The sequence below is a fragment of the Podarcis melisellensis genome (assembly GCF_964234715.1).
Source record: "Podarcis melisellensis genome assembly, chromosome: 7".
Lineage (NCBI taxonomy): Eukaryota > Metazoa > Chordata > Lepidosauria > Squamata > Lacertidae > Podarcis > Podarcis melisellensis.
The window spans coordinates 248,162-271,131 of record NC_138539.1 but is presented as its reverse complement, the minus strand read 5'-3'; the positions used below and the strand labels follow the sequence as shown (position 1 = coordinate 271,131).

General features: G+C 55.2%; 1 protein-coding gene across 1 annotated transcript; it reads left to right on the top strand.

Annotated features, from left to right (window-relative positions):
• Nucleotides 1-5,846: 5,846 nt before the first annotated feature.
• On the top strand, nucleotides 5,847-13,588 carry LOC309374568 (epiplakin-like). The gene is made up of 2 exons (XM_081919605.1): nucleotides 5,847-5,971; nucleotides 10,639-13,588. Exon 2 carries the CDS (start codon nucleotides 10,709-10,711, stop codon nucleotides 13,388-13,390), a length of 2,682 nt encoding a protein of 893 aa, XP_081775731.1. The 5' UTR covers nucleotides 5,847-5,971; nucleotides 10,639-10,708; the 3' UTR covers nucleotides 13,391-13,588.
• Nucleotides 13,589-22,970: the final 9,382 nt, after the last annotated feature.

The following is a 22,970-nucleotide window of genomic DNA, read 5'->3' as shown; positions in this document are numbered from 1 at the left end:
AGTGGTGCCACCCTCTTTTGGCTTTTGAAACTGTATTTCGGCATGAAATTAAGGGGTTTTGTTGAAATTGTAAACTGCTTAGAGGTTTTACTACAGTTAAGTGGTATATATGATTTTGTTAATTGAATAAATCAAAACGGATAGTGTGTTTTTACTGAGTTTTAGCCTCCTTGGGAGATTTCTTTCCCTTGTAAGGAAGCCTGCTCCTTACTCCTAAGTGTCTGGGTACAGTGATTGCTCAGTGAGCAGGAAAAACATCTCTCTGCCCAGGCTCAGAGGTGCTGCCCCCTATGGTGGCCAAGTACTTGCTGGCTACAGTAAGCCAGGGGACCCAGCAGGGGGTGCCAGCTGACCAGGATCTGGCCCTGAAGAGGGCGAGGAGGAACTCTACATCAGGCCCTCCTTCTCTGCCACCACTGTACCCAGGTCACGTCACCCACGTTTTAGAATCGAGTGCCTACTGTATGTATGTGCAAATGTGCATCTATCTCTATACATACTGTATGCAGATATGTGTCAGCTGGAGCAGCCACACCTGGCTGAATCATTCAGGTGTTTTCCAAGAGGGCAGGTGGGGTTAGGGGCTTCCACTCCAGGCCTTTGGGAGATGCAGAGAGGGCTCTGGTGATCAGAGGGGGGCACCAAAGAGGGGGCCTTTCAGCCCCCCCCCCCCACATCCTCCTCATGCCCTCCAACATTTCTTTGATGGAAATAGGGACATTCTGTTCTACATCAATGTGCGGCATCTATGTGTGCTGGAGATGAAACGTGGGAGCAGCTTCCTGATGTAGAATGGTCACCTGGAGCAAATGACCACCTCTCTGCCGAACATACCTCATAGGGTTGTTGTAAAGAAAAAATGAGTGAGCGAAGGGATCATGTAGAACATCTTCCACAGATAATGAAATAAAATAATAAAATTTTAGCTGGAAGCTGCCTTCAGTGCTTGACAGGGGAAAAGGTGAGGAGGAGTAGTAGTAGTAGTAGTAGTAGTAGTAGTAGTAATAATAATAATAATAATAATAATAATAATAATAATAATAATACAGAAGGTGTTGAGAATGATCAGGAACTTACCAGAGAGTAAATTCTATTGAATTCTGGAACTTAGTTCTCAGTAAAAATGCTTCGGATTGGAGTGTAAGGCTGCCCAGTCTGGACCCAGTTACAGTGAGACTTACTTCTGAGTAGACAGCATAAGGTTCCATTTACAATAAAGGAATCAATACTCCATGCATTTCCTCTGAGGGACAGGTCTGATCTCTCCACCACTTTCAAGTGTTCTCCAGGATGTGGAAAAGCAGGACCTTCTGGGATCGAATCAGACACTGGAACGGCTTCTGTCATTCTGGGACTGTCTCTGGAAAATCAGGACACTTGGAGAGTATGATTCTAACAAAGCCCGCCCGCCCCCCCCCCCCGTTGCTTTGGGAGGGTGAGGGGCTTTCCTTCGGCCTGGGGGGGGGTGGACGGCAAGGGCCTCCCAGCCACCCCCACCCCTCCTGGGCCATTAAACTGGAACAGGAGCATGAAGGGCAGAAATGTGTGTCAGCCCCACGGAGAGCGGCTGAGCCCACTTCCCTCCTCCTTCTGCTGCCTGGCCTGGCCCTGCTCCGTGGGCTCTGCTTGGCAGGAGACCCCTGTCCTGCTGCGGTCCCTCGTGGCAGACCCAGCAAGGCCACGGGAGGCAGGGCTGGGCCTGAGGGGCAGACCTGGGGGGCTGAGTGACCCTCGGGGGTCCCTTCGATTCGGCCACCCTGTGATCACTGTGATCAGGGGGGTCTCCATGCCATGGCCTGCCCAGCGGCCTCTGCACTTGCCTGACACGGCCCCTGAGGCCACTTAGGCTAGGGCCAGAGACCCCCGGCAGGCCGAGCAAAGGAAGGAAGGAAGGAAGGAAGGAAGGAAGGAAGGAAGGAAGGAAGGAAGGAAGGAAGGAAGGAAGGAAGGAAGGAAGGAAGGAAGGAAGGAAGGGAGAGAGAGAGAACGTGGAGGGACCCCTCTCCACTTGCAGCCTCTGCCTAAAGCAGAGCCAGCGGAGCCACCAGCAGCTCCAGAGCCTGAGGGAAGTGGAGCGATGGGCCTCCTTGCCAGGAGGGAAAACATGGTGGCAAATAATCAAGGGGCTTCCAGAGGCAGAACAGGCAGGAACCAGCCAAGCGCCAGAACGGCTTGCTCTGCCTCCACCTGCTGCTGCCATGTCGGGGCTGCTTCAGGGAGGTCCAGCTGAAGAAGAGGAGTTTGGATTTGATATCCCGCTTTATCACTACCTGAAGGAGTCTCAAAGCAACTAACAATCTCCTTTTCCCTTCCTCCCCACAACAAACACCCTTTGGGGTGAGTGGGGCTGAGAGACTTCAGAGAAGTGGGACTGGCCCAAGGTCACCCAGCAGCTGCAGGTGGAGGAGCGGGGAAGCGAACCCCGTTCCCCAGATTACGAGTCTGTTGCTCTTAACCACTACACCACAATGGCTCTCCTTTTCCCCTGGGCAACTGAGGGGCTTCTGCTGGTCTTGGAAGCAGCCGGCAAACATTCCAGGTGAAGAAATGGCCACCTGTCCCTGGGCAGGCGGAGGAAAAAAGAGCCGACTGCTGCTCTTGTTCTTATTACATCTATGTGGAGCCCACATTTTCTTGCAGGTACAAAATGCAAAAAGACAGATAAAATAGAAAAAGCTAAAAAAAAATAGGAATGCTAATAATCAACAAGTACAATGGTACCTCAGGTTACAAACACCTCAGGTTACAGACTCCATTAACCTGGAAGTAGTAAGAACTTTACCTCAGGATGAGAACAGAAATCGTGCAGCGGCGGCAGCAGGAGACCCCATTAGCTAAAGTGGTACCTCAGGTTAAGAACGGACCTCTGGAACAAATTAAGTTCATAACCAGAGGTAGCACTGTAATTAAACACCAATAGTACAAACACACACAATTGCATTGAGGTACGGATCTGGACTGGCCAGCCAAAAAGGCGGCAGTGGGAGATGCGCAGACTTGCAGGAGGGAGAGGGCACATCCTGCACCAGGAAGGCCTCAGATGTTGGCGTGACTCAAAAGTGTCCAGCGCTTTAATTAATCCGCCCCACCCCGGCTCAGGGCTCAGCACCAGCACCAAGGCATATTTTAAGCTCCCATTCATTTTGTGGAGAGGCAGGGAGGGGGAGGGGAGGGAGGAGAAGCTCCTGAATGGGCCCAAGGGGGCTGGAAAGGGAGAGTCCATGGCCAGCTCTACAAGGGCAGGGAGGGGGAGAGGCAACCTGGGTGGCACCCAGTCCCTAGAGTGGGAGCAGGCACTGCTCTTGGCATTGGCAGCAGGTGGGCCCTGGATGGGGGGGGGCAAAGGCAAGTGGGCATGGCGGGCAGAAGAGGCGGTCAGGGTCTTCACACACACACACCTTAGAGACACACTTTGTCCCAGTTAGGGACACACACTCATTAAGGCGTACATTCAGATTCACCCTGACACCCAGTGCCCCCCCATTCCCCACACCCAGAACCTCCCTCCCTCCTTGTCTCTATCACTTTCTCCCTCTTTTCCTCACATCCCGCCCCCATTCCCACTCCCCCCCACCTATCTAACATCTGCCATGAGCTAGAATAGGGCTGTGATAGGTTGGGGGGCTCCGGCTGGATGGTGGCTGTCCGCCAGGGATTCTTCAGCTGCAACTCTTGCACTGCAGGGCTTGGACTAGATGGCCTTTGGGAACCCCTCCCTGCGCCACCAATGCCCTGGCTCCCTCCCAAACTCTTGGTAGAATCTGTCAGAGGAAACCAGCCAGACCAGTTCCTTTGCTCAGGTAATGGCCGTAGCCGGCCAGTTAAGGACTAGCATTTGCATGAGGGGGAGGCTGCCCTTTGCCCTAGAGACAAAGGGGGGGCAAATCCCACCCCCAATTGGAAGCAGGACCACCTTGAAAGGGAGGCAAACAATAGCCAGAGTGTTTTGTGTTGAGTTTTTGGCTGATGCTGGAAGCTGGAGAGACAGAGGTCAGCCTTGCTCAGTGCTGGATCCCTAAGAGGGAGGCAGATCTGCTGTGAGCCCCTCTGCTCAGGTTGCAGATATGCCTAAATAAAGCTGTATATCCAAAAAGAAGGTTTTCAAACAGAGGTTGGAAGGCCATTTCTCAAGAATTATTTAGCTAGGATTCCTGCACTGCGGGGGGCTGGACTAGATGACCCGTGGGGTCCCTTCCAACTCTACAATTCCATGAAGACGCCGCACTCTTCAGCGACCCTCATTCCAAGGAAACTGAGCCCTGGGGAGCCCCCAGAGTCTCTCCCTGCTCAGGGATTGGGGTGCAGGCAACCGGGGGGAGAAGCTGGTTGTCCTCTTGTGGCTGGGCTGTGGGGCTGAAGCCTCCCCATGAACAAAGGACAACAATCTTAACAACAATCTGGGAGGGCAAGTCCTCCCTGCCCAGCTCCTCTCCCTGTGCAAAAGACCACGGCCCCCTCCCCCACCTCTGGCTGCCATCAGCATCCGCCCCAGAGGTCCAGGGACAGGCCCAGAGCCAAGGGGTGGAAAGACCCGCCTGCCTGCTCCCAGCCCTGAACAGGGACCCCCATGGGGGGGGAGTGCCGTAGGAGAAATTGATGCCTGGGGGGGGACACAGCTTGGAGCTACTGACCTCTTTGGGCTAGATTTTGCAAGGGGGAGGACTTGGCATTGGTGACCAAACTGCTTGCCTTGTCGCCTCCTGCGCAGCCCAGCTCTGGCTGTCAGCTCTCAGCTTTTGCAAGGCTGGTTCCACGGAGGCAGTTATTTTGCATTTATTTATTTTTTGCAAGTCAAGTGCTTGTCTTCATTTAGGGGGAAGCTGTCAGGAGTTGAACCCAGGACGCCTCCATCCGCCCAGGCTCTTCCAGACACAGCCACAAGAGGGGAGGACCTTCGAGAGCAGCTGGAGGGAGGGAGGCTGGCTGGCTGTGCCCCCTCTGCACTCCAGAGCAGGCTCAGCTGGGAGCAGGGAGGAGGGCATGGGAACCCCCACTGGCATTCTCCTCCCCTGGTGGGCCCTCAGCCATGTCCCCTGCAGTGGCCAAGTGCAATGGGACAACAACCCCTCTGCAGTCTTCCCTGGGCCAGATCCTGCCTGCCTACTGTTCCCTCGCAAAGAGGAGGCGGCTTTCCTTGGCCCAGCTTGGCTATGGTGGGGGTACCCTGGGCCTTCATTTCCGGGGGCTCTGAAAAGTTTCTCTGTGTGAGGCAGGATGGGCTGTGAGGGCAGAGGCTCCTCTCCAGGGTCTTCCCCCTTGGCAGAAGGGGCTCCCTCCTCAGCCGCCTGCCTCCTGGGGGTGTCAGAGGGGTGGTTCAAGCAACTGTTTCGGTTGGGGGGCTTATTGTGAGGAGCTTCTGGCCTGGTCTTGGGGGCTCCTTGGCTTCTTCCAAGGAGCTGGCCTGGGGGGCTGCTGGGCGGTTCTCCCTGCCCCATCTTCTCCTCCCCTCGAGCCCTGTGAGGTCCGCTAAGCTGAGAGAGGCTGAGCTGCAAGGCTGCGGTGGGATTGGGGCCCAGCTCTCCCTGGCCCTCCTCTGAACCCCCAACCAGCATGATGCCTCCTGCTCCTTGCACTGCAGGTTTTATGCTTGTTTCTGTTTGTGCTTCCACATTAAAATGGAAAAGCCTTTCCAAAGGGCAGGGGCCAAAAATAATCCCTCTTTGGCTCTGCCTTGCCAACCCCTCCCCCCCCCCCATTGTAAAGACCCCTCCCCTTGTTTGGGCCTGCTGGTTCCTTGGTGGCAAAGGAGGACCTGGGGCGGCGGGAAGAGGCTTCTTTCTGCCCTGTTGTTGTGGCAGCAGCAGCGTGTGCCTGCCCCACACTTGGCCTGGCAGGCAGGGCTGGGCCGTGTGTCATCGCTGGGCGGGGTGGCCAGCTTTAAAGCCGAGGCAGCAGCACCTGTGGGACAGTCAGAAGAGGCAGCCGGACGAGGCAGAAGAGATCAGAGCAGCGCTTCACCAGGAGCCTTCAGGTAGGGGCTGGGGGCACCTTCTGTGGAGCAGCTGGGAGGTGCCAAGGCGGGAGAGACGGAAGCAGCAGTGCCTTCCTGCCCAGATCCCTCAAGAGGAAAGCAGGCAAGGGGGTGCTGAGGCCCCTGCTAGACCCCCAGGATGGGGCCGCCCAGTCAGGGTCTGGCAAGAAGCCCAAGGATGAGGGTGGAGGCACCCTCCTCCCCAGCCCCCTCTCTCCAGCGAGGCAGCTGGCAGACCCCTCACCCCCTTGAGCTCAAGACCTCCCTGTTGGTGGAGAGGAGAGCAGGAGTGCCTTTCCGAGTGCCCCACTTAAGTAGGGAAATGAGGGAGGGGTGGAGGAAGGGGTGGAAGGGGGCTCGTGTCAGGTGCTGAAGCAGCCAAGTGGAGGCTGGAGACCAGACCAGCCCCACACGCAGCTCAGTCACCCACTGAGCAACATTGAGAAGAGGCTGCAGGCTTCTCTGCAGGAGCGCTCCCACCCAGATATGGCTGCAGCCTCCACTCTGCACCCACTTCAAATGGGGGCCTGGGCCACAGTGAGGCTTAGAGGGCAAAGCTGCAGGTTCCAGCCCCATGGGGAGCCCACAGGAGTGAAATCAGAGGCTGGCCAAACTCCCTCATTCAGACGTGCCCCAAGTGTGGCTAAGATACCTGCCTGTTTGGCCCCCCGACTCTTCCCCAGCCCCAGGGGCTGCAGGATGCAGAGCAGGAGCAGGAGGAGGTGCCCAGTGCCTTGTTTGCAGGAGCTCAGCACCAGGGAGAGGAGGCTGGGCTCCTGGAGAGACCGTCTGGCTCAGCTGCTGGCCAGGACCTGGAAGCAGCAGCAGGGGGTGAGAGGCACTCAGGAAGGGTCTGGCATGGGGTGCTTGTCAGGAGAGAAGAAAATGAGGGGCAGTCCAAGGGTGCGAAGGGGATAAGGGGCAGATCCTGCTGGCCTTAGTGGCCTTAGGCTCCACCAAGCAGTGCGGGGTGCACCCCTCTCTACACCTGGCTGCCGCGGCCTCAGAGGGGTGGCCTCAGAGGGGTGGCTGATCCCACTACCCTGTGTTTTGGTGCCAAGTCCCTCAGGCCCACCCAGGCCAAGCCAGAGTGCAGCCTCTCCCCGCCTCCCTGTGCTGGGCCCATGCCAGCCCCACAGGTTCCCGGAGAGGCTCAGGGGCCAGCTGACCATTAGGCAAATTGGCCCCAGAGGCAGGAGGCCATTTGGGCAGTTGTGCTCCCGGCTCCTCCTCCTCCTGTTGTTGTTGTTGTGATGTTGTGTCATTTCCTCTGCTTGGCTGGCCCTGGCAGAGCAGGTGGCCTCTGCCTCCAGGACTCCAGCACCGGGCCAGCCTCCTCGGGTGGCAATTAGGCGGGCATGGAATGTGGTTGGCTGCCTCCTGGCACTCCAGATGCCTCCGGCTCCCGCACCTCTTTCCCCAAAAGACAATTGGCCTGTCACTCACCTGCAGGAGCCCAGGCAGCCGCAGAGGGAGGGAGGGGAGCAGGAGGGAGCAGGCCGCCGTTCTGAGCCCCCTGGGATCCATTCAGCCCTTTCTCTGCTGGAGAAGCGAATGGACACCAGGCCTTGAAGAATGCAAGAGTGGGGGGGGGGGAGAAAGTTTTCTCCCTCTCGTGATCGTAGATTCAGTGAAGTTGGAGGTTGGGCGTCCTTCCACATGAAGCACACGGTTAAAACTATGCAGGAGGCAGTCATGGCTGCCAACCTAGATGGCCTTCATTTTCATCATCATAATCATTAGCCCACCTTTTCCCCTGATGGGGCTCAAGGCAGCTTTGAAAGAGAATCAGACAGACGCAGGGAGAATGAGCCTACTAGCCAGGATGGCAGCATCTTTGCTTGGCTGCCGGAGGTGACCTGCCTCTGACTGCTGCTTGCTGGGAAGGGCGGTGGGGAGAGCTCTGCTGCTGCGGCTGCTCTTGGGGGCTTCTTCCCTCTGGGACCCCCTTTGCCCACTGAGAATGCTGGATGAGGGCCCCCCCTCTGGCCTGATCCAGCTGCTGACATTCTTCTGAGGGGCTCTTGGCTGCATTTGCCACAAGAGCCCTGGAAGCACTTTTGTGTTTTCACTGCAGTCTGGTGTGTCATTTATTCCACATTTCAAGGGCAGCCCTGCAGGATCAGGCCCAGGTGGGCCCCTCTAGCCTGGCCCTAGTTTCCCGCATGGCTACCCAGATGCCCCACTGGGAAGACCGCAAGCGGGACATGGAGGGGGTACAACCCCCCTCACTGCTTTTTGCACTACAGCACCCGGCACAGTGGGGTAGATTGCCTTTGCAGCTCTAGCTGAAGCCATAACAAGAGTCCTACTGGCCAAGCAGATGCCCCACAGGGAAGCCGGCAAGCGGGCCAGGGGGCACCCACAGCCCTTGCCCCCCTTGCCTCCTCTCTTTGGTCCCCAGTGACTTTGGCACTTTCTGAGGACTCCCCTGTGCCTGTATTCGGGGGGGGGGGGTCAGGTACAGGCTGCAGATGGAGGTTTGCCAAGCTAAAGTGGATTAAATCCCTCTGTGACCTGAGTGCCACAAATCCACTTTTAAAAAGCAGCAGTGGTTAGGAAAGTGAAGAGTGTGAGATTGGGAGAAGGGAGCAGGCATCAACGCACAACTTCCCTGCAAACAGGTAAAGGTAAAGGGACCCCTGACCATTAGATCCAGTCATGGCCAACTTGGATTGTGGCGCTCATCTCGCTTTATTGGCCGAGGGAGCCGGCGTACAGCTTCCGGATCATGTGGCCAGTATGACTAAGCCGCTTCTGGCGAACCAGAGCAGCGCACGGAAACGCTGTTTCCCTCCCTGCCGGAGCGGTACCTATTTATCTACTTGCACTTTGACTTTGCTTTTGAACTGCTAGGTTGGCAGGAGCAGGGACCAAGCAACGGGAGCTGCCCTAGGCTCTGTGGGTTAACCCACAGTGCCACCCGCGTCCTGTTGAGTAAAGACTGAGTTTACTCTACCCTCCGTGTAAGCTTTGTGTGAGCAAATTGGGAAGGATGCAAATTCATGGCAGAGGGGGCTCCTAGCGATTCCTGCCTTGCAGAAGGAAGGAGTAGATTCTCCTTGAGGTGCCTCCTGACTACACTCTGTCTCCACAGTCACAGGAGGGGAGAGTGTTGCTCTTGTGCCTGAGTCCTGCTTGCTGGCTTCCCCCAAGAGGCATCTGGGGGGCCACAGGGAGAAGAGAATGCTGGACTTAGAAAGGCCCCTTTCCAGCAGCGTTCTTCCCATCTTCTTATGCCCGCCCGGCTGCCCCTCCGCACTGGCCATTGCAGGGGGGGGTGAGTGGGAGCCAGGGGCCAGTGGGTTTTCTCTGCCCTTTCAGCTCAGGCGGAAGGCTGAGGGTGTTTGCATCCAAACCTGTCTTTGTGACTCTGTGACTGAGCGGGGAGGGCAAGTGCTTGCCCCAGGCACGTTCACACAAACACAGAGAGGAAGAAGGGTGTGTGCAGTTCCTGTGTACACGCGCCCATCCCCCGAACCCTGCCTCCTGTGTGGTTTCCCCAAATTGTTCCAAAGGAGCCCTTTTCCTCCACTTCCTCCCAAGCAAAGTGGCTTTGCTCCACCACAGCCCCAATTAGGGGCATTACCTCACCAGGCAGGCAGCCCCGCTTCCAATTGGAGCACCAGATGAGCCAAAGAGAACAGCCGCCAAGCCCCAAAACACGGCAATTAACATAATGACGCAGGTGAGTCGACAGCCTGTGGACGGATGGATGGAGGGCCTGCAAACAGGTTTCCTGGCTGGGGGCAAAGACAGGGTCACATGCCTGGCCGGACCAGTCTGGCTGAGCCCCGTGGCACAAGCTGAGTGCCCTCTTTGTCTTCTTCTTCCTCCGCCCGCGGCCCCAGCAGCTTAGCGTCAGGTCCCACTTGTCCTGAGCAGGTGGAATCCTGGGAAGCAATTCCTGGCACAGGAGGTCTCAGCAGAGTCCCTCCTCCAAGGCAGCCTGGCCAGGATTTCTGCCCCAGGACCAAACACCCCCCCCCCCAGCACCAGGCATCATCAACAGCAGGTACTGAACTGGCACAGTTACCCCACCAGGTGCCTGAATAGTCCACAAAGGAGGGGCAGGGCTGGCACAGGAGTGGGTGAGACTTGCGGGGAGGGGACGCATGCTGGAGAATCTCCCTAGAGAAGTGTCTGGGAAGGGGCTTGGTCTGCATTCTCACGTTTACCCTGGGAAGTGGCTGTGAGCTGGCTTCTCTAAGCCAGTGCCCTCCTGGCGTCCTGGACCTTCGCTCCCGCTGTCCCACCTGCTGGTGATGCCGCAAGGGCTGGTGGGAGCTGCAGTTCCAGCAGGGCCCAGTTGGAAGACGGCTGTTGGCGAAGCCACAGCTGAATGACATTGCCGAATGCCTGGCCTGTGCTGCTTATCCCAGAGATGGCTGAAGCACACCTCACGGGGCAGTTGGGCATCTCCCGGCAGCCAGCAAGGGAGCAACCTCTGCCCAGGGCAGGATCCAGACGTGCCAGCCAGGGCCAACTTTGCAGGTCTGCATTTGGCACAGACAGCAGGTGTTGGAAGGCCTTGCACTGTGTGGAAATGCTCCCCTGCCCGCCTGGCACTGGCTGCTCTCTCTCCTTTGCAAAACAGCCTCCCTTGTGACCCCCAAATGGGAGCACCGTTGTCTCACAAGGCCTTTTCTGCCTCTCTCTTCCTCCAGAGACTTTCTTGCTTCCCCCTGCACGATCACCCACCCAGAAGACACGCCTGGACCCCCTTGCACCCGAGCCATGCCACAGGACAAGCACCTTCCCAAGGGGGGCACGGACGCAGCCCCAATAGTCCAAGTCCGCGAAGAGCCACGCTGGCCCTTTCCGTGTGCAACCGACCTGAGCGAGGACCATGTCATTGCGGGCATCCTCAAGGAGCCGGGCAAGGAGAGGCTGAGCATCCGGCAAGCCATGCACCGAGGTCTCCTGACCCACGGGACGGGCCTGGCTCTGCTGGAGCACCAGGCCGTCTCAGGCTACATCGTGGACTTTACAAACAACCGGCTGCTGTCTGTGAGGGATGCCAAGAACGCTGGCCTGGTCGACCGAGAGCATTTCAACACTCTCCTCATTGCAGAGAAGGCCGTGACAGGCTACACTGACCCCTTCTCCGGGAGCAAAATCTCCCTCTTCCAGGCCATGAAGAAAGGCCTGCTCATCAAGGACCACGGCATCCGCCTGCTGGAGGCTCAGGTCGCCACGGGGGGCCTCATCCACCCCATGCACAGCCACCGCCTCCCTGTAGAGGTGGCCTACAAGTGGGGCTACTTGGATGCGGAGATCTTCCACCTGGTCTCCAACCCTGCCAACCACACGAGAAGGTGCTTTGACCCCAACGCCCGCGACAACCTCACATACCTGCAGCTCCTGCCCAGGTGCTTTCCTGACCCTGTCACTGGGCTGCTGATGTTTCAGGTGATGGATAAAGGGTCTGTCCATGTGGATGAGAATCTGCGGAGGTGCCTGAAGTCGGCCACGGCCCAAGTCCACGTGGGGCTTTTCCAGGGCGAAGAGGTCTCCATCTGGGACCTCCTCTTCTCCAGGTACATCCCCCGGCACAAGAGGCAGGAGCTGCTGAGGCAGTACAAAGCAGGCACCATCACCCTTGAGGAGATCACCCAGACCCTCATGACCATCATCACCGAGGTGGAGGCCAGAAGCAACCCTGGCTGTGTGAAGAAGCAAAGAGCCACCCAGACAACAGCATTTCCGGAGGCAGAGAAGAGCAAGCGGACTTCTGAGCGGGAGGAGATGGTGAAGGCGCTCAAGTCCAGGGTGGTCAAGGTGCCTGCTGGGGAGCTCTGTGGGAGGAAGGTCTCTGTGTGGGAATTGCTCCACTCCAAGTACATCCCCAAGGGAAAGAGGAAAGAGATCCTGAAGCTGTACAGGATGGGCATCCTCAACATGGAGCAAATTGAGACGGTGGTCACTGCCATTGTGGCCAAAATAGAGGAGGAGAAAGCCAAAGGGCTGGGTCAGGTGACTGGCATGGCCAAGGGCGAAGGGGACAGAGCCAACCACCAGGAGAGGCAACTGAAGCAATCTTTACAGTTGGTGCGTATCCCTGTGACCTTTGGAGAGTTTAAAGGGCAAAATGTCCCTGTGCTGGACCTTCTCTATTCTAAATATTTCTCCCAGGAGAAAAGACAGGAGCTGATGGAGCTGTACAGGACAGGGGTGCTCAGCCCTGGACAAATGACACTGGCTGTTAGTGAGACCTTGGAAAGAGCAGAAGCCAGCAAGAAGAAGTTCTCCATCAGAGTGAAAAGTCGGAGCCGAGAGTCATCAGGAACCAAGGAGGCCAAGGAAGCCAAGGAGGTCAAGGCTGCGGACCCTTCACCCAACAAGCAATCGGATGATGTGCTGAAGGCCAAAATGGTCACTTTGCCCGCCGGAGAGTTCCGGGGCCAGCAGGTCTCCGTGTGGGACCTCCTTTTCTCTCACTACATCACAAGAGACAAGCAGGAAGAGCTCCTGAGGAAGTACAGAGATGGCCAGTTCAGTGCTGAGGATCTCTCCTCCATGCTCACCATCCTGGCTTCGCTGCATGACCTCTTCTACACTCTGGAACAAATGCCAGCAAAGGCCCGGGCCCAGGAGGCAGCCTCTTCCCCAGCAACATCACTTGAGGAAGACGACGAGGAGGAAGATGACGATGATGATGCTGATGATGATGACGATGACGACGACGAAGGGCAGGATGAGAAGGACAAGGTCTTGAAGTCCAGGATGGTCGAGGTCCCTGTCGGCGAGTTCCGTGGGCGCAAAGTGTCAGTGTGGGACCTTCTCCACTCCAAGTACTTCCCAGAGAAGAAAAGGAAAGAGGTCCTGAAGCTGTACCGGATTGGGATCCTCTCGGCTGACCAAATGGAAAAGGTGGTCACGGGCATCGTCACCAGAGTAGGGGAGGAGAAGTCGGGTGAGGGTCGGCGTGCCAGCATCTCCAGCCAAGGGGCAGGAGCCCCCAGCGAGGCGAGGAGTGCTGGCTTCCCCCAAGACAGCCCCTCAGAAAGGACAGTGGAGGTGCTCACCTTCGAGTTCCCCCTCGGGGAGTTCCAAGGCCGGAGAATCTCCATGTGGGACCTGCTCTTCTCCACGTACATCTCGGAGGCCAAAAGACAGGACCTTCTGGTGAGATACATCACAGGAGCCCTGAGCAGCCAGGAGATGGTCAGCATCCTCTCTGCCCTCGTCGTCGAGGCGCACAGGCAGAGAAGCTCCTCCAGCATCCCACAACTCTTTGGCCTCCTGCACCCTGAGGCCTCCTACATGATGTTTGGGCCGTCCCAGGCCCAGTCGGGGTCTGTGCACGACCTGCTGCAGTCGCACGAACAAGAAGCGCCCAAGGCCGGGAGGGTGACCTACAGTGAGATCACCATGACCACCACCGTTGTGCATGGGCCTGAGCAGAAGCAGGAGTAGCTCTGGAGCAAGGCAGCCGCCAGCAAGCGGCAGGTTGCAGAGCAGAGAGCTGCTGGCGGCTGTAATGGGGGGGCCAGCAGAGCACCCCCTTCTGGGTGGGGGAGGGGGAAAGGGGAGGCCAAGAAGGGAGGGGGAGGGCAGGGGATACTAGTGTAAGTAGGCCACTGTAAGAGGGAGGCTGGGGGAGGGCGAGGGGGTTAATTGGGGAAACAGAGATTTGGGGCTCCATCCAGGCAGACAGTTCAGCGCTGGCCTCATCTACAGGACAGACCGGCCAGTCCTGATGCAAAGAACTGTGCAATCTTCAGCCCTCCCAGGGAATTGGATGGAGTAGCTGTGGGGGGTGTGGGGGGCACCCAAAGGAGACCCTTAGGTGGCCAGGAAAGGACTACTGGGGAAAGGACTACCATGATGGCTAAACCTCAGAAAGAACTTTCTGCTAGTCAGAGCCATTTGACCGGTCTCCCTTGGGGGGTGGGAAGCTCTCCTTCTTTGGGGATTTTAAATAATAATAATAATAATAATAATAATAATAATACATTTTATACATATCCCACCCTCCCCAGCCGAAGCCGGGCTCAGAGTGGCTAACAACAATAAAAGTAACACAGCATTCTAAAATCAATTCAAAATCAAATTAACAGCAACCATTGGGATAGAGTTCTGTGAGGATTGCCAAAGGAGGGGGTCAGACTGTGCCTTGGCCAAAGGCCTGGTGGAACAGCTCTGTCTTGCAGGCCCTGCGGAAAGATGTCAAGTCCCGCAGGGCCCTGGTCTCTTGTGACAGAGCGTTCCACCAGATTGAGGCCACGGCCGAAAAAGCCCTGGCTCTGGTTGAGGCCAGCCTAACCTCCCTGTGGCCCAGGACCTCCAAGATGTCCCGGATTGGGATCCTCTTGGCTGACCAAATGGAAAAGGTGGTCACAGGCATTGTCACCAAAGTAGGGGAGGAGAAGTCGGGTGAGGGTCGGCGTGCCAGCATCTCCAGCCAAGGGGCAGGAGGTTGGACGGCCATCTCTCAGGGATGCCTTAGGTGAGGTTCCTGCATTTCAGGGGGTTGGACTAGATGACCCTTGGATCCCTTCCAACGCCACGATTCTGTGATGATGAGGTTGGTGTGTGAGAGAGAGGAAGAGACTGTGATGGGGCTTCTTCAGATGTGGTCCTGAATCTGCTTCCCCCTGGCAGGGCGAGGGAGGGGGAACTGACCTCAGGCTACGATCTGCAGGCAAGCAGGTGACTAAGAGCAGGAGGAAGGCGCCTTGGACTCAGCGCCAACCTACAGCTCCAAAACATGCTCAGGGCACCATGTCCCAGAAAGGCCCCAATCCCAGTGGCCCTGCCAGTTGGGGGAAGGAGCAGGGCTCTTGGACCATTGGGTTGCCAGGCCCTTCCATAGGGAGATGTATTCAGACCTCCCTCTGTCAAAGCCACAACCAGCCACAGAGGGGGAGAGCCTGGAAAGTCCGGGGGGGGCAGGGAGTGCCCCCAAATGGTCCTAGTAAGAGGTTCAGTCAAAGTTAGGAAAGATTAAAGTTGACAACATTAGTGATGAAGAAAGTGAGGGTGGAGTGCAGGAAGGCCTCACACACACACACACACACACACCCGGGTGCTTTGAAGGCCTCCAAGCATAAGGCAGGGCTGGTTGCACTGCGACAACACAGCAGCAGCAGCTGAGTTTTGGATTCTAGAGTCATTGAATTGTAGAGTTGGAAAAGACCCAGAGGGTCATCTAGTCCAACCCCCTGCAATGCAGGAATCTCCCCCAAAGCAGCCATGACAGGTGGCCCCCCAAACTCTGCTTAAAACCTCCAAGGAAGGAGAGTCCACCACCTCCCTCTGGAGACAGGAGGAAAGCCTGGATGTCCCTGATGTGAATTCCAGATACAAAGAGTGAAATATGGGGGTCAGAAGGCAAGAGAGACTAAGGGGCAGATCCTGGCAGCAGTTGCTCACTGGATCAAGTCATGGGAGACCAGCATGGGCAAGCTGCCCCTTTCTATTGGTGGCAGTAACCAACTGGGGAGGGGGGTCATGGGTGCTCCCCTTTTGCTGATGCCACATTTGCCTACAGCTGAGAAAGAGGAAGAATGGAACAGGAGGAACGGAAAGGCGCTTGGCCCAGCGGCTGCTGCCTCTCACTGCCGACCAGTTCCCAGCATGCAGCGCTGCAGAATCGATGATGGGAGAAGCCATGAAAGGATGAGCGTCAGCACAGCCACACGGAACCTCCCAGGGCGTTTCGTGTGGGTCATTCACAGATGGCCCCACAGAGTTCCTTCTTCTATTTTAGCCCCTGCCAATAAAGTTATTTCTGGACCTTCTACTGGTAGCCTGATTCTGTACCCCTGCCTGGGTCCCAGAGGTGCTTGGAGCCAGACCCAGTTCCAAAGGGCTTCCTTTCACCCCACAGATTTCAATGTCTCTTGAGGCCAGTTATGCAAATGTTTCGTTTTTATAAAGGACGTTTCTGGGATTTCTACCAGCTGTCCCTGTTGACCGAGGACTCGGCTACACAGCTACAAATAAAATGTTTAAAATGTGCTATATACAAATGTGACACTAGATGACGACAATAAACTATGCAAAATTCAATGTATTTTCCAAAAACTTTTTTTTAAAAAAAGCATTTCACAGCTTTTTTATATGTGTGTAGATCCCACCCAAGAGTGATTCTCATTCTGAGTCACCTGCCCTTCTGTCCAGCACCTCTCCCTTTGCCTTCTGCAAAAGGCCTTGTTAAGAGGTTGCTGACATGTGACTCCTCAGAGTGTGAAGTGTGGAGTCATCCTGCCTCTCTTGGCTATGCACATAAATTCTTGCACATAAACCACACAATGCTGACTCTTTCAGAGAGCAGCTGCAGACTAGAGTATAAATGTGGGGCAAATGACACAGTGCAATATGGAGCAATGCCCCAGTTCTCTGAGTGGCGAGATCTCCAAGGCTTCTGTTTCCCTGGAAGGAGGAAACTAGAGGCAGAACGTGGCTAATTTCCAGGCTGAGCACAGGTGCCCTAAATTCCCTGCTCCTCATCAGGTACCAAGGGGCACCCATAGATCCTCCAGAGAGTGGCTCAGCCCTCGGCCTCACCGCCCTTTCTGGTTGCCATTCCTCAGGCAGCTTCCTTCCTCCACAGCTTCCCTTTCACCTGACCCAGCTGAGAGAAGAGGTGGGCAAGTGGGCTTGCTCCTGACAGGCCTGGAAAGAGCTATCATCATCATCATAAGGCAAAGTACTTGATCATCTCTGGCCATCCTGCTAGCTCCAAAAGCCCCCTTCTCAACCAAGCCCAGTTCTAGAAGCACGGGCAGGAGGTCCTTGGGAGACTGTTCAGAACTCTCTTCCCATCTCATGGCAATTGCACAGGAAGTTGCCTCCTATCAACTCAGACCGCTTACCTGTAGAAGCAGAGATGAGTAGAGTTGGAAGGGACCCGAGGGAACTGCAGAATCCCTGATAAATGGCCTCCCAAACTCTACTTAACAACCACCAAGGAAGGGGAGTCCAACACCTCCCAGGGAGTCTGTTTGGAACAGCTCTTACCTTCAGAAAGGTCTTCCTGGTGTTCAGTTGGAATCTCCCTTTTTGTCACTTGACTCCATTGGTTCCGGATCTTCCCTCTGGAGCAGCAGAAGACAAGCTTCCCCACCTTCGCCCTTCAGATGTTTGGAGCTGGCTCTCAGGTCATCTCTGGGTCTCCTCTTCTCCAGTCCACTCTGCCTGGTGGGTCTTTCCATCCCCGCCTTCCCACCCTCCCCTTTCCCACGGAGAGGGGCCTGGGGACTGAGCAGGGACCCTCTGCCTGCCAAGGGAGGGCTCTGCCACCGCCTCAGGCCAGATCCAGCAACATCTGGCGATGCGGTTGCTCCGGGCCTGAGCCTTCCTGTGAGAAGAGGGGGGTGTCCCGAGTGGGATTTGTGAGACGCTGGAGCGCACGTGCGCAACGGAGCCCGGCGGCGCAGGCGCCCCCTACTTCCGTCGGGACAGGCGGCGCAACTCCTCGAGGGGACCCACACCTCCAACCCGGCCCTTCCCTCTCTCTTGCCGGGTGGAGGGGACCATGGGGGGCTCCTGGGCGGGGCTGGGGGTTTCCACGGCTCCCGTAAGGGTTGCTTCACTCGAGGGTTTCTCAGAAGGGTCGGCGCCGGGACGCCTCGCCGTGGGGAAACCAGGAGCGCTGCCCTGTGGGGGGAAGGAGTCCGGCCCGGGCGCTGCGCCACCCCGGTGCGCTGCAAAGGGCGCCTGGCCGGAGAAGACGCGGCGCCTGCTGCGCGCCAGACTCAGCCCGCATCCGGCAACCCCGGGAGGAGCGCGGAGGCCCGCGATTGTCCCCCGAACCCTAAACATCTGGGGCGGCTCCGGAGCGAAGAGGGCGCCGCAGCCGTTGCGCCTCGGCTGAGCCCAGAATACCAGCGGCGGCAGCGGATTGACTCCGCACAGGATGCAAGTTAAAAGCCAGGCAATCCTGCCTGCAAGTTTACCATCTGAAAGACAACACAAAATGAGAGTAAAAAAAATCCTTCCAGTAGCACCTTAGAGACCAACCAATTTCGTTATTGGTATGAGCTTTCGTCTGCATGCACGAAACTTAGTGGGTCTCTAAGGTGCTACTGGAAGGAATTTTTTAATTTTGTTTTGTTAACGGAGAAATCTGAGGGCTCCCTTGGACAAAAAAACAAGGACTCCAGCCAGGAAGACCAGAGCAAAACAGCAGCCAGTCGGCTTGGTCTTTATTGAAGACTGTCGCGACAGGACTCCCACCTGCCTCAAGGTGGAACAAGATGGGGGCCCCAACAAAAGACCCCCCAGACTTTTATTAGCTGCTAATCCCCATGTTACACCCCCCCAAACTACATCACTCATACATCATGGTTACGTCATGAAAGGGGAGGTCTGGTGGCAGTAATCTGAGCATCCTGGACCCTGTCCCATGGTTCCCCTTGCCCTCCACCAAAAACCCATCAAGTGGGACAAAAGAGATATTTACATTTCCCTGTTTCCCAGCCAAGATCATCCCACCCTTTTGTCTTCATCTGGGTTTGTTATTTCTGGCATGGATACCTGTCTGGCCCTCAGGTATCAGGATGCCAGGGATTATCACTCAGGCAGAGGGGCTGCTGAGGAGCTGAGCTCACAGGTCTATAGGAATTTCTGAGGTTTTCCCAGTGAGCCAGTGCAGAGATACATTGATCAGTGAATTCTTACATTTGGTATCGTGCAGCAAAGGCCTTTTGAATAGATAGGAAGAAACTGTGATGAAGTGTTTTGTGGGGACAAATCACAAAAGTCACAGAAGTGATTGCGCTGATTTTGGTAGTGGGCTGCATGTGCCTGATATCTGCTGGAGGGGCAACCCACCCCCAACCAATACCTAAATTCCTGCAACTGTTTCTACTACTACAGACCAACACTGCTACCTCCCTGTAAACAAAATGAGAGGGGGAGGGGAGGAGAAGGAAAAAGCCAGCCCTTGCCTGGGAAAGTTCCACAGCTGTTCTCAGGGTCAGATTTAGCTTTGATGAGGCCCTGAGCTCCTGAAGGCAATGGGGCCCTTTATATGTCCAGCTGTCCTTTGTCAACAACAAATTGTCACTTTTTTGTGTGTTTTTTGTGTACCATATGCTACATGGTAATTTATGGTATTTGGTAATTTATGTTGCCATGCAACCAGTCCATGCAGAATGTAGGCACCCTATATATATAGAAATGAGCCAACCAGTGATATTTTAGGGAGCAGGCTAGCAGGTGGGGCCCATGACTTACATCATAGGAGCCTACACAACACAAAACACTGTTGCTGGGTGTAGGTTTTATTTTATTTGTTTTTTATTCTGGCAGTTCCCTCACTGTGAGAAGTGAGGTTACAGGGAACCAGGCAGAGGGCCTTCTCGGTGGTGGCGCCTGCCCTGTGGAACACCCTCCCACCAGAGGTCAAAGCAATAAGCAACTATCTTACTTTTAAAAGACATCTGAAGGCAGCCCTGTTTAGGAAAGTTTTCATGTATAATGCTGTATTGTGGTTTTTAATATTTTGTTGGGAGCCGCCTAAAGTGGCTGGGGAAATCTATACAGATGGGCAGGGTATAAATATATTATTATTATTATTATTATTATTATTATTATTATTATTATTATTTCTTATATTTGGGAAATGTACATCCAGGGTTTTTTCCCTTTGATTTTTTGGGGGTCCCCAAGAGAGTGGGGCCCTAAGCTATAGCTTGTTTAGCTTCTACGTAAATCTGACCCTGGCTGTTCTTGCAGTGAGCAGCTGTGCTGTAAATAGGAGCCGGAGGAACGTGCTTCTCCCTCCTCCCGGGCTGAATGGCAGCGGCTGCTCTTTCTCCCGCCCCTGACACGCAGCTTTCTCAATCAAAAGGAGCTGGAGTATTTCTGATGGTTTGCCTGGTGGAGGTTCGAAACGTGCCACATCCTTGGGCTTCGAAATACCACACCGTGTGGCTGCTGGGGGTGGACTGGAGGGCTGGACTGAGAAGTAGGGTGGGTGTGGCTGTGCCTGGGCACCAGTGCAGGTGCCCAGTCACTGTGGGTGCCAGTCAGCCAGCTCCCCCCACCTGTGGGCTGCTTCAGCTGCTGCCAGGAGGAGAAGAAGCCCCCCCCCCAGCCCCACTTTCTCTTCTGGGCCTTTGTTGTGTCCCATGTGGGGCTCAGCCAGAGGAGGACAGGAGAGAGGGGTGAGTGGGAGGGGTGGCTAACACCCCAGAGGACAGGATCACACTTCAAAACGACCTTGACAGATTAGAGAACTGGGCCAAAACAAACAAGATGAATTTTAACAGGGAGAAATGTAAAGTATTGCACTTGGGCAAAAAATAAATAAATGAGAGGCACAAATACAAGATGGGTGACACCTGGCTTGAGAGCAGTACATGTGAAAAGGATCTAGGAGTCTTGGTTGACCACAAACTTGACATGAGCCAACAGTGTGACGCGGCAGCTAAAAAAGCCAATGCAATTCTGGGCTGCATCAATAGGAGTATAGCATCTAGATCAAGGGAAGTAATAGTGCCACTGTATTCTGCTCTGGTCAGACCTCACCTGGAGTACTGTGTCCAGTTCTGGGCACCACAGTTCAAGAAGGACACTGACAAACGGGAACGTGTCCAGAGGAGGGCAACCAAAATGGTCAAAGGCCTGGAAACAATGCCTTATGAGGAACGGCTAAGGGAGCTGGGCATGTTTAGCCTGGAGAAGAGGAGGTTAAGGGGTGATATGATAGCCATGTTCAAATATATAAAAGGATGTCACATAGAGGAGGGAGGGAGGTTGTTTTCTGCTGCTCCAGAGAAGCGGACACGGAGCAATGGATCCAAACTACAAGAAAGAAGATTCCACCTAAACATTCGGAAGAACTTCCTGACAGTAAGAGCTGTTTGACAGTGGGATTTGCTGCCAAGGAGTGTGGTGGAGTCTCCTTCTTTGGAGGTCTTTAAGCAGAGGCTTGACAACCATATGTCAGGAGTGCTCTGATGGTGTTTCCTGCTTGGCAGGGGGTTGGACTCGATGGCCCTTGTGGTCTCTTCCAACTCTATGATTCTATGATTCTATGAGATTCTGCTGCCTTTCTATTTAGACTCTGCTATTTTAAAACTACTAAGCATTTGCTGGAATTGCATCATTTGTTCACCTGCCTATAAGCTGCCTTGTGAGAGTCTTTGTCTAAAAGGCAGAATATAAATTAAATATAGAAATAAAGCAAGGGCTGCTTTCCTGGGCACGCCCAGTTGGGGGGGGGCAGATGTAGGAATGTGCATCTTTTGCATGGTTGGGATGGAGCTATGCTTTCTGCCCCCCCCCCCACTGGCCTTGGCCACCCTTGCTTCCTGTGGGAGTGAGTTCCATAGTTTAACTGCGCTCTGTCTCTTCCACCTTGCCTGCTTCCGGCTGCAGCCTCCAGCTCATCCTGCCTGGTGCTCAGTGCCTGGCCAAACGCTTCTGCCCCAGGATCCTGAAAACTGGTTCGGTCCCGTCTGTGTTATGACTCCTGTTGGCATTTACCCCAATAAGTGTCTTGTGCATAACACAAGTCACACTCTTTTAGGCCAGCCAATTAGCCTAATTGCAAGCTGGTGGCTTCCTGATCTCAGCCTGACATGAACCAGGATCATCCTTCTGCAAATTCCTTTCTATTGTATGTAAACTCCCCTTCTAGGCCTCTGCTTGTGTGTAAACTTAGCAATTGCTTGAAGGGAATTGAGGCAAAGGGTGTGGGTGGGTGCTCAGCCTGCAGCAAAGGATTCTGCTCAGATCCTGGAGGAGTCCCTTTCTGCTCCTTCCCTTTGCAGAACAGAGGACTGCTGCCGGCCTGTGATGATGTCAGGGTGGACTTGCTCTTGCCCACAGCCCCCCCTTCTTGCCAGCTGCTCAAAGGGCCCAAGGTAGGCTTAAAAGAGGAAGAACCAGAATAAGGCAGGTAAAAGGTAAAGGTAAAGGGACCTCTGACCATTAGGTCCAGTCGTGGCTGACTCTGGGGTTGCAGCGCTCATCTCGCTTTATTGGCCAAGGGAGCCGGCATGCAGCTTCCGGGTCATGTGGCCAGGATGACTAAGCCGCTTCTGGCGAACCAGAGCAGCGCACGGATATGCCGTTTACTTTCCCGCCGAAGTGGTACCTATTTATCTACTTGCACTGATGTGCTTTCGAACTGCTAGGTTGGCAGGAGCAGGGACCGAGCAGCAGGAGCTCACCCCGTTGCAGGGATTTGAACCCCTGACCTTCTGATCAGCAAGCCCTAGGCTTTGTGGTTTAACCCACAGCGCCACCCGCATACATGCAGCAAAATCAGCCCAGATGAAACGAAAGAGTTCAAAAGCATTGGCTTGAAAAGAGGCTTCAACAAATTCATGGGTTCCGCAGTCAGAGACAGTCATGCTGGAAGCCACAGGAGAGAAGATTGTCCTGGTGTTCAAGTCCTGCTTTGGGGCGTCCCATAATGGTCACCTGGTTGGCCACTGTGAGAACAGGATGCTGGGCTAGATGGACTTGGGCCTGAGGCAGACGCCAGGGTCCTCTTCTGAGCTGCTGCTGCCCCCTGCAGGAGGAACAGGCACTTCGCCAAGGCTGCTTCAGAGATCAAGGGAGCAGAGAGGCAAGCAAAGGACTCCTTTGGGCTCCTTCCAGGGTCTCCCACTGAGCAGGTACTGCCTTAGTTTGGGGCTCCCGTGGGGCAAATGCAGCTGGACCCAAAGTCTACAAGGCAGCTGCAATGGCCTGCAAGGCTGCATTGCCTTTAAGGTGACACAACCATGCATTTCTCTGGGGGAGGAAGTGCCCAGTCTCCCCCCATCCACCCCAGGCAGGCCTCATATTGACAGTGGTGGGGGTGGGGGTGGGTGTTTCTGGCATAAAGGGAGGGTTTATTTCTGTTGTGGAGAAGATGTTTCAAACCTGAGTTAAACATATGTTATATAAACATTTTGGGGTTGGCTTTTACTGCCTGTTATGGAAAAAAATCCAGGGTGAGAGACTACGCAACAGCCCAGTTCATCGGAGTGCAAGTCCCCTGTGGGTCTACGCAGTCAGTAAAAGAAGGAAGTTCCAGCCAAGTAATTTG

Bases quoted from the DNA above. Each gene is read 5' to 3' on its own strand.
- LOC309374568 (XM_081919605.1), top strand. From the start codon at position 10,709: ATGCCACAGGACAAGCACCTTCCCAAGGGGGGCACGGACGCAGCCCCA.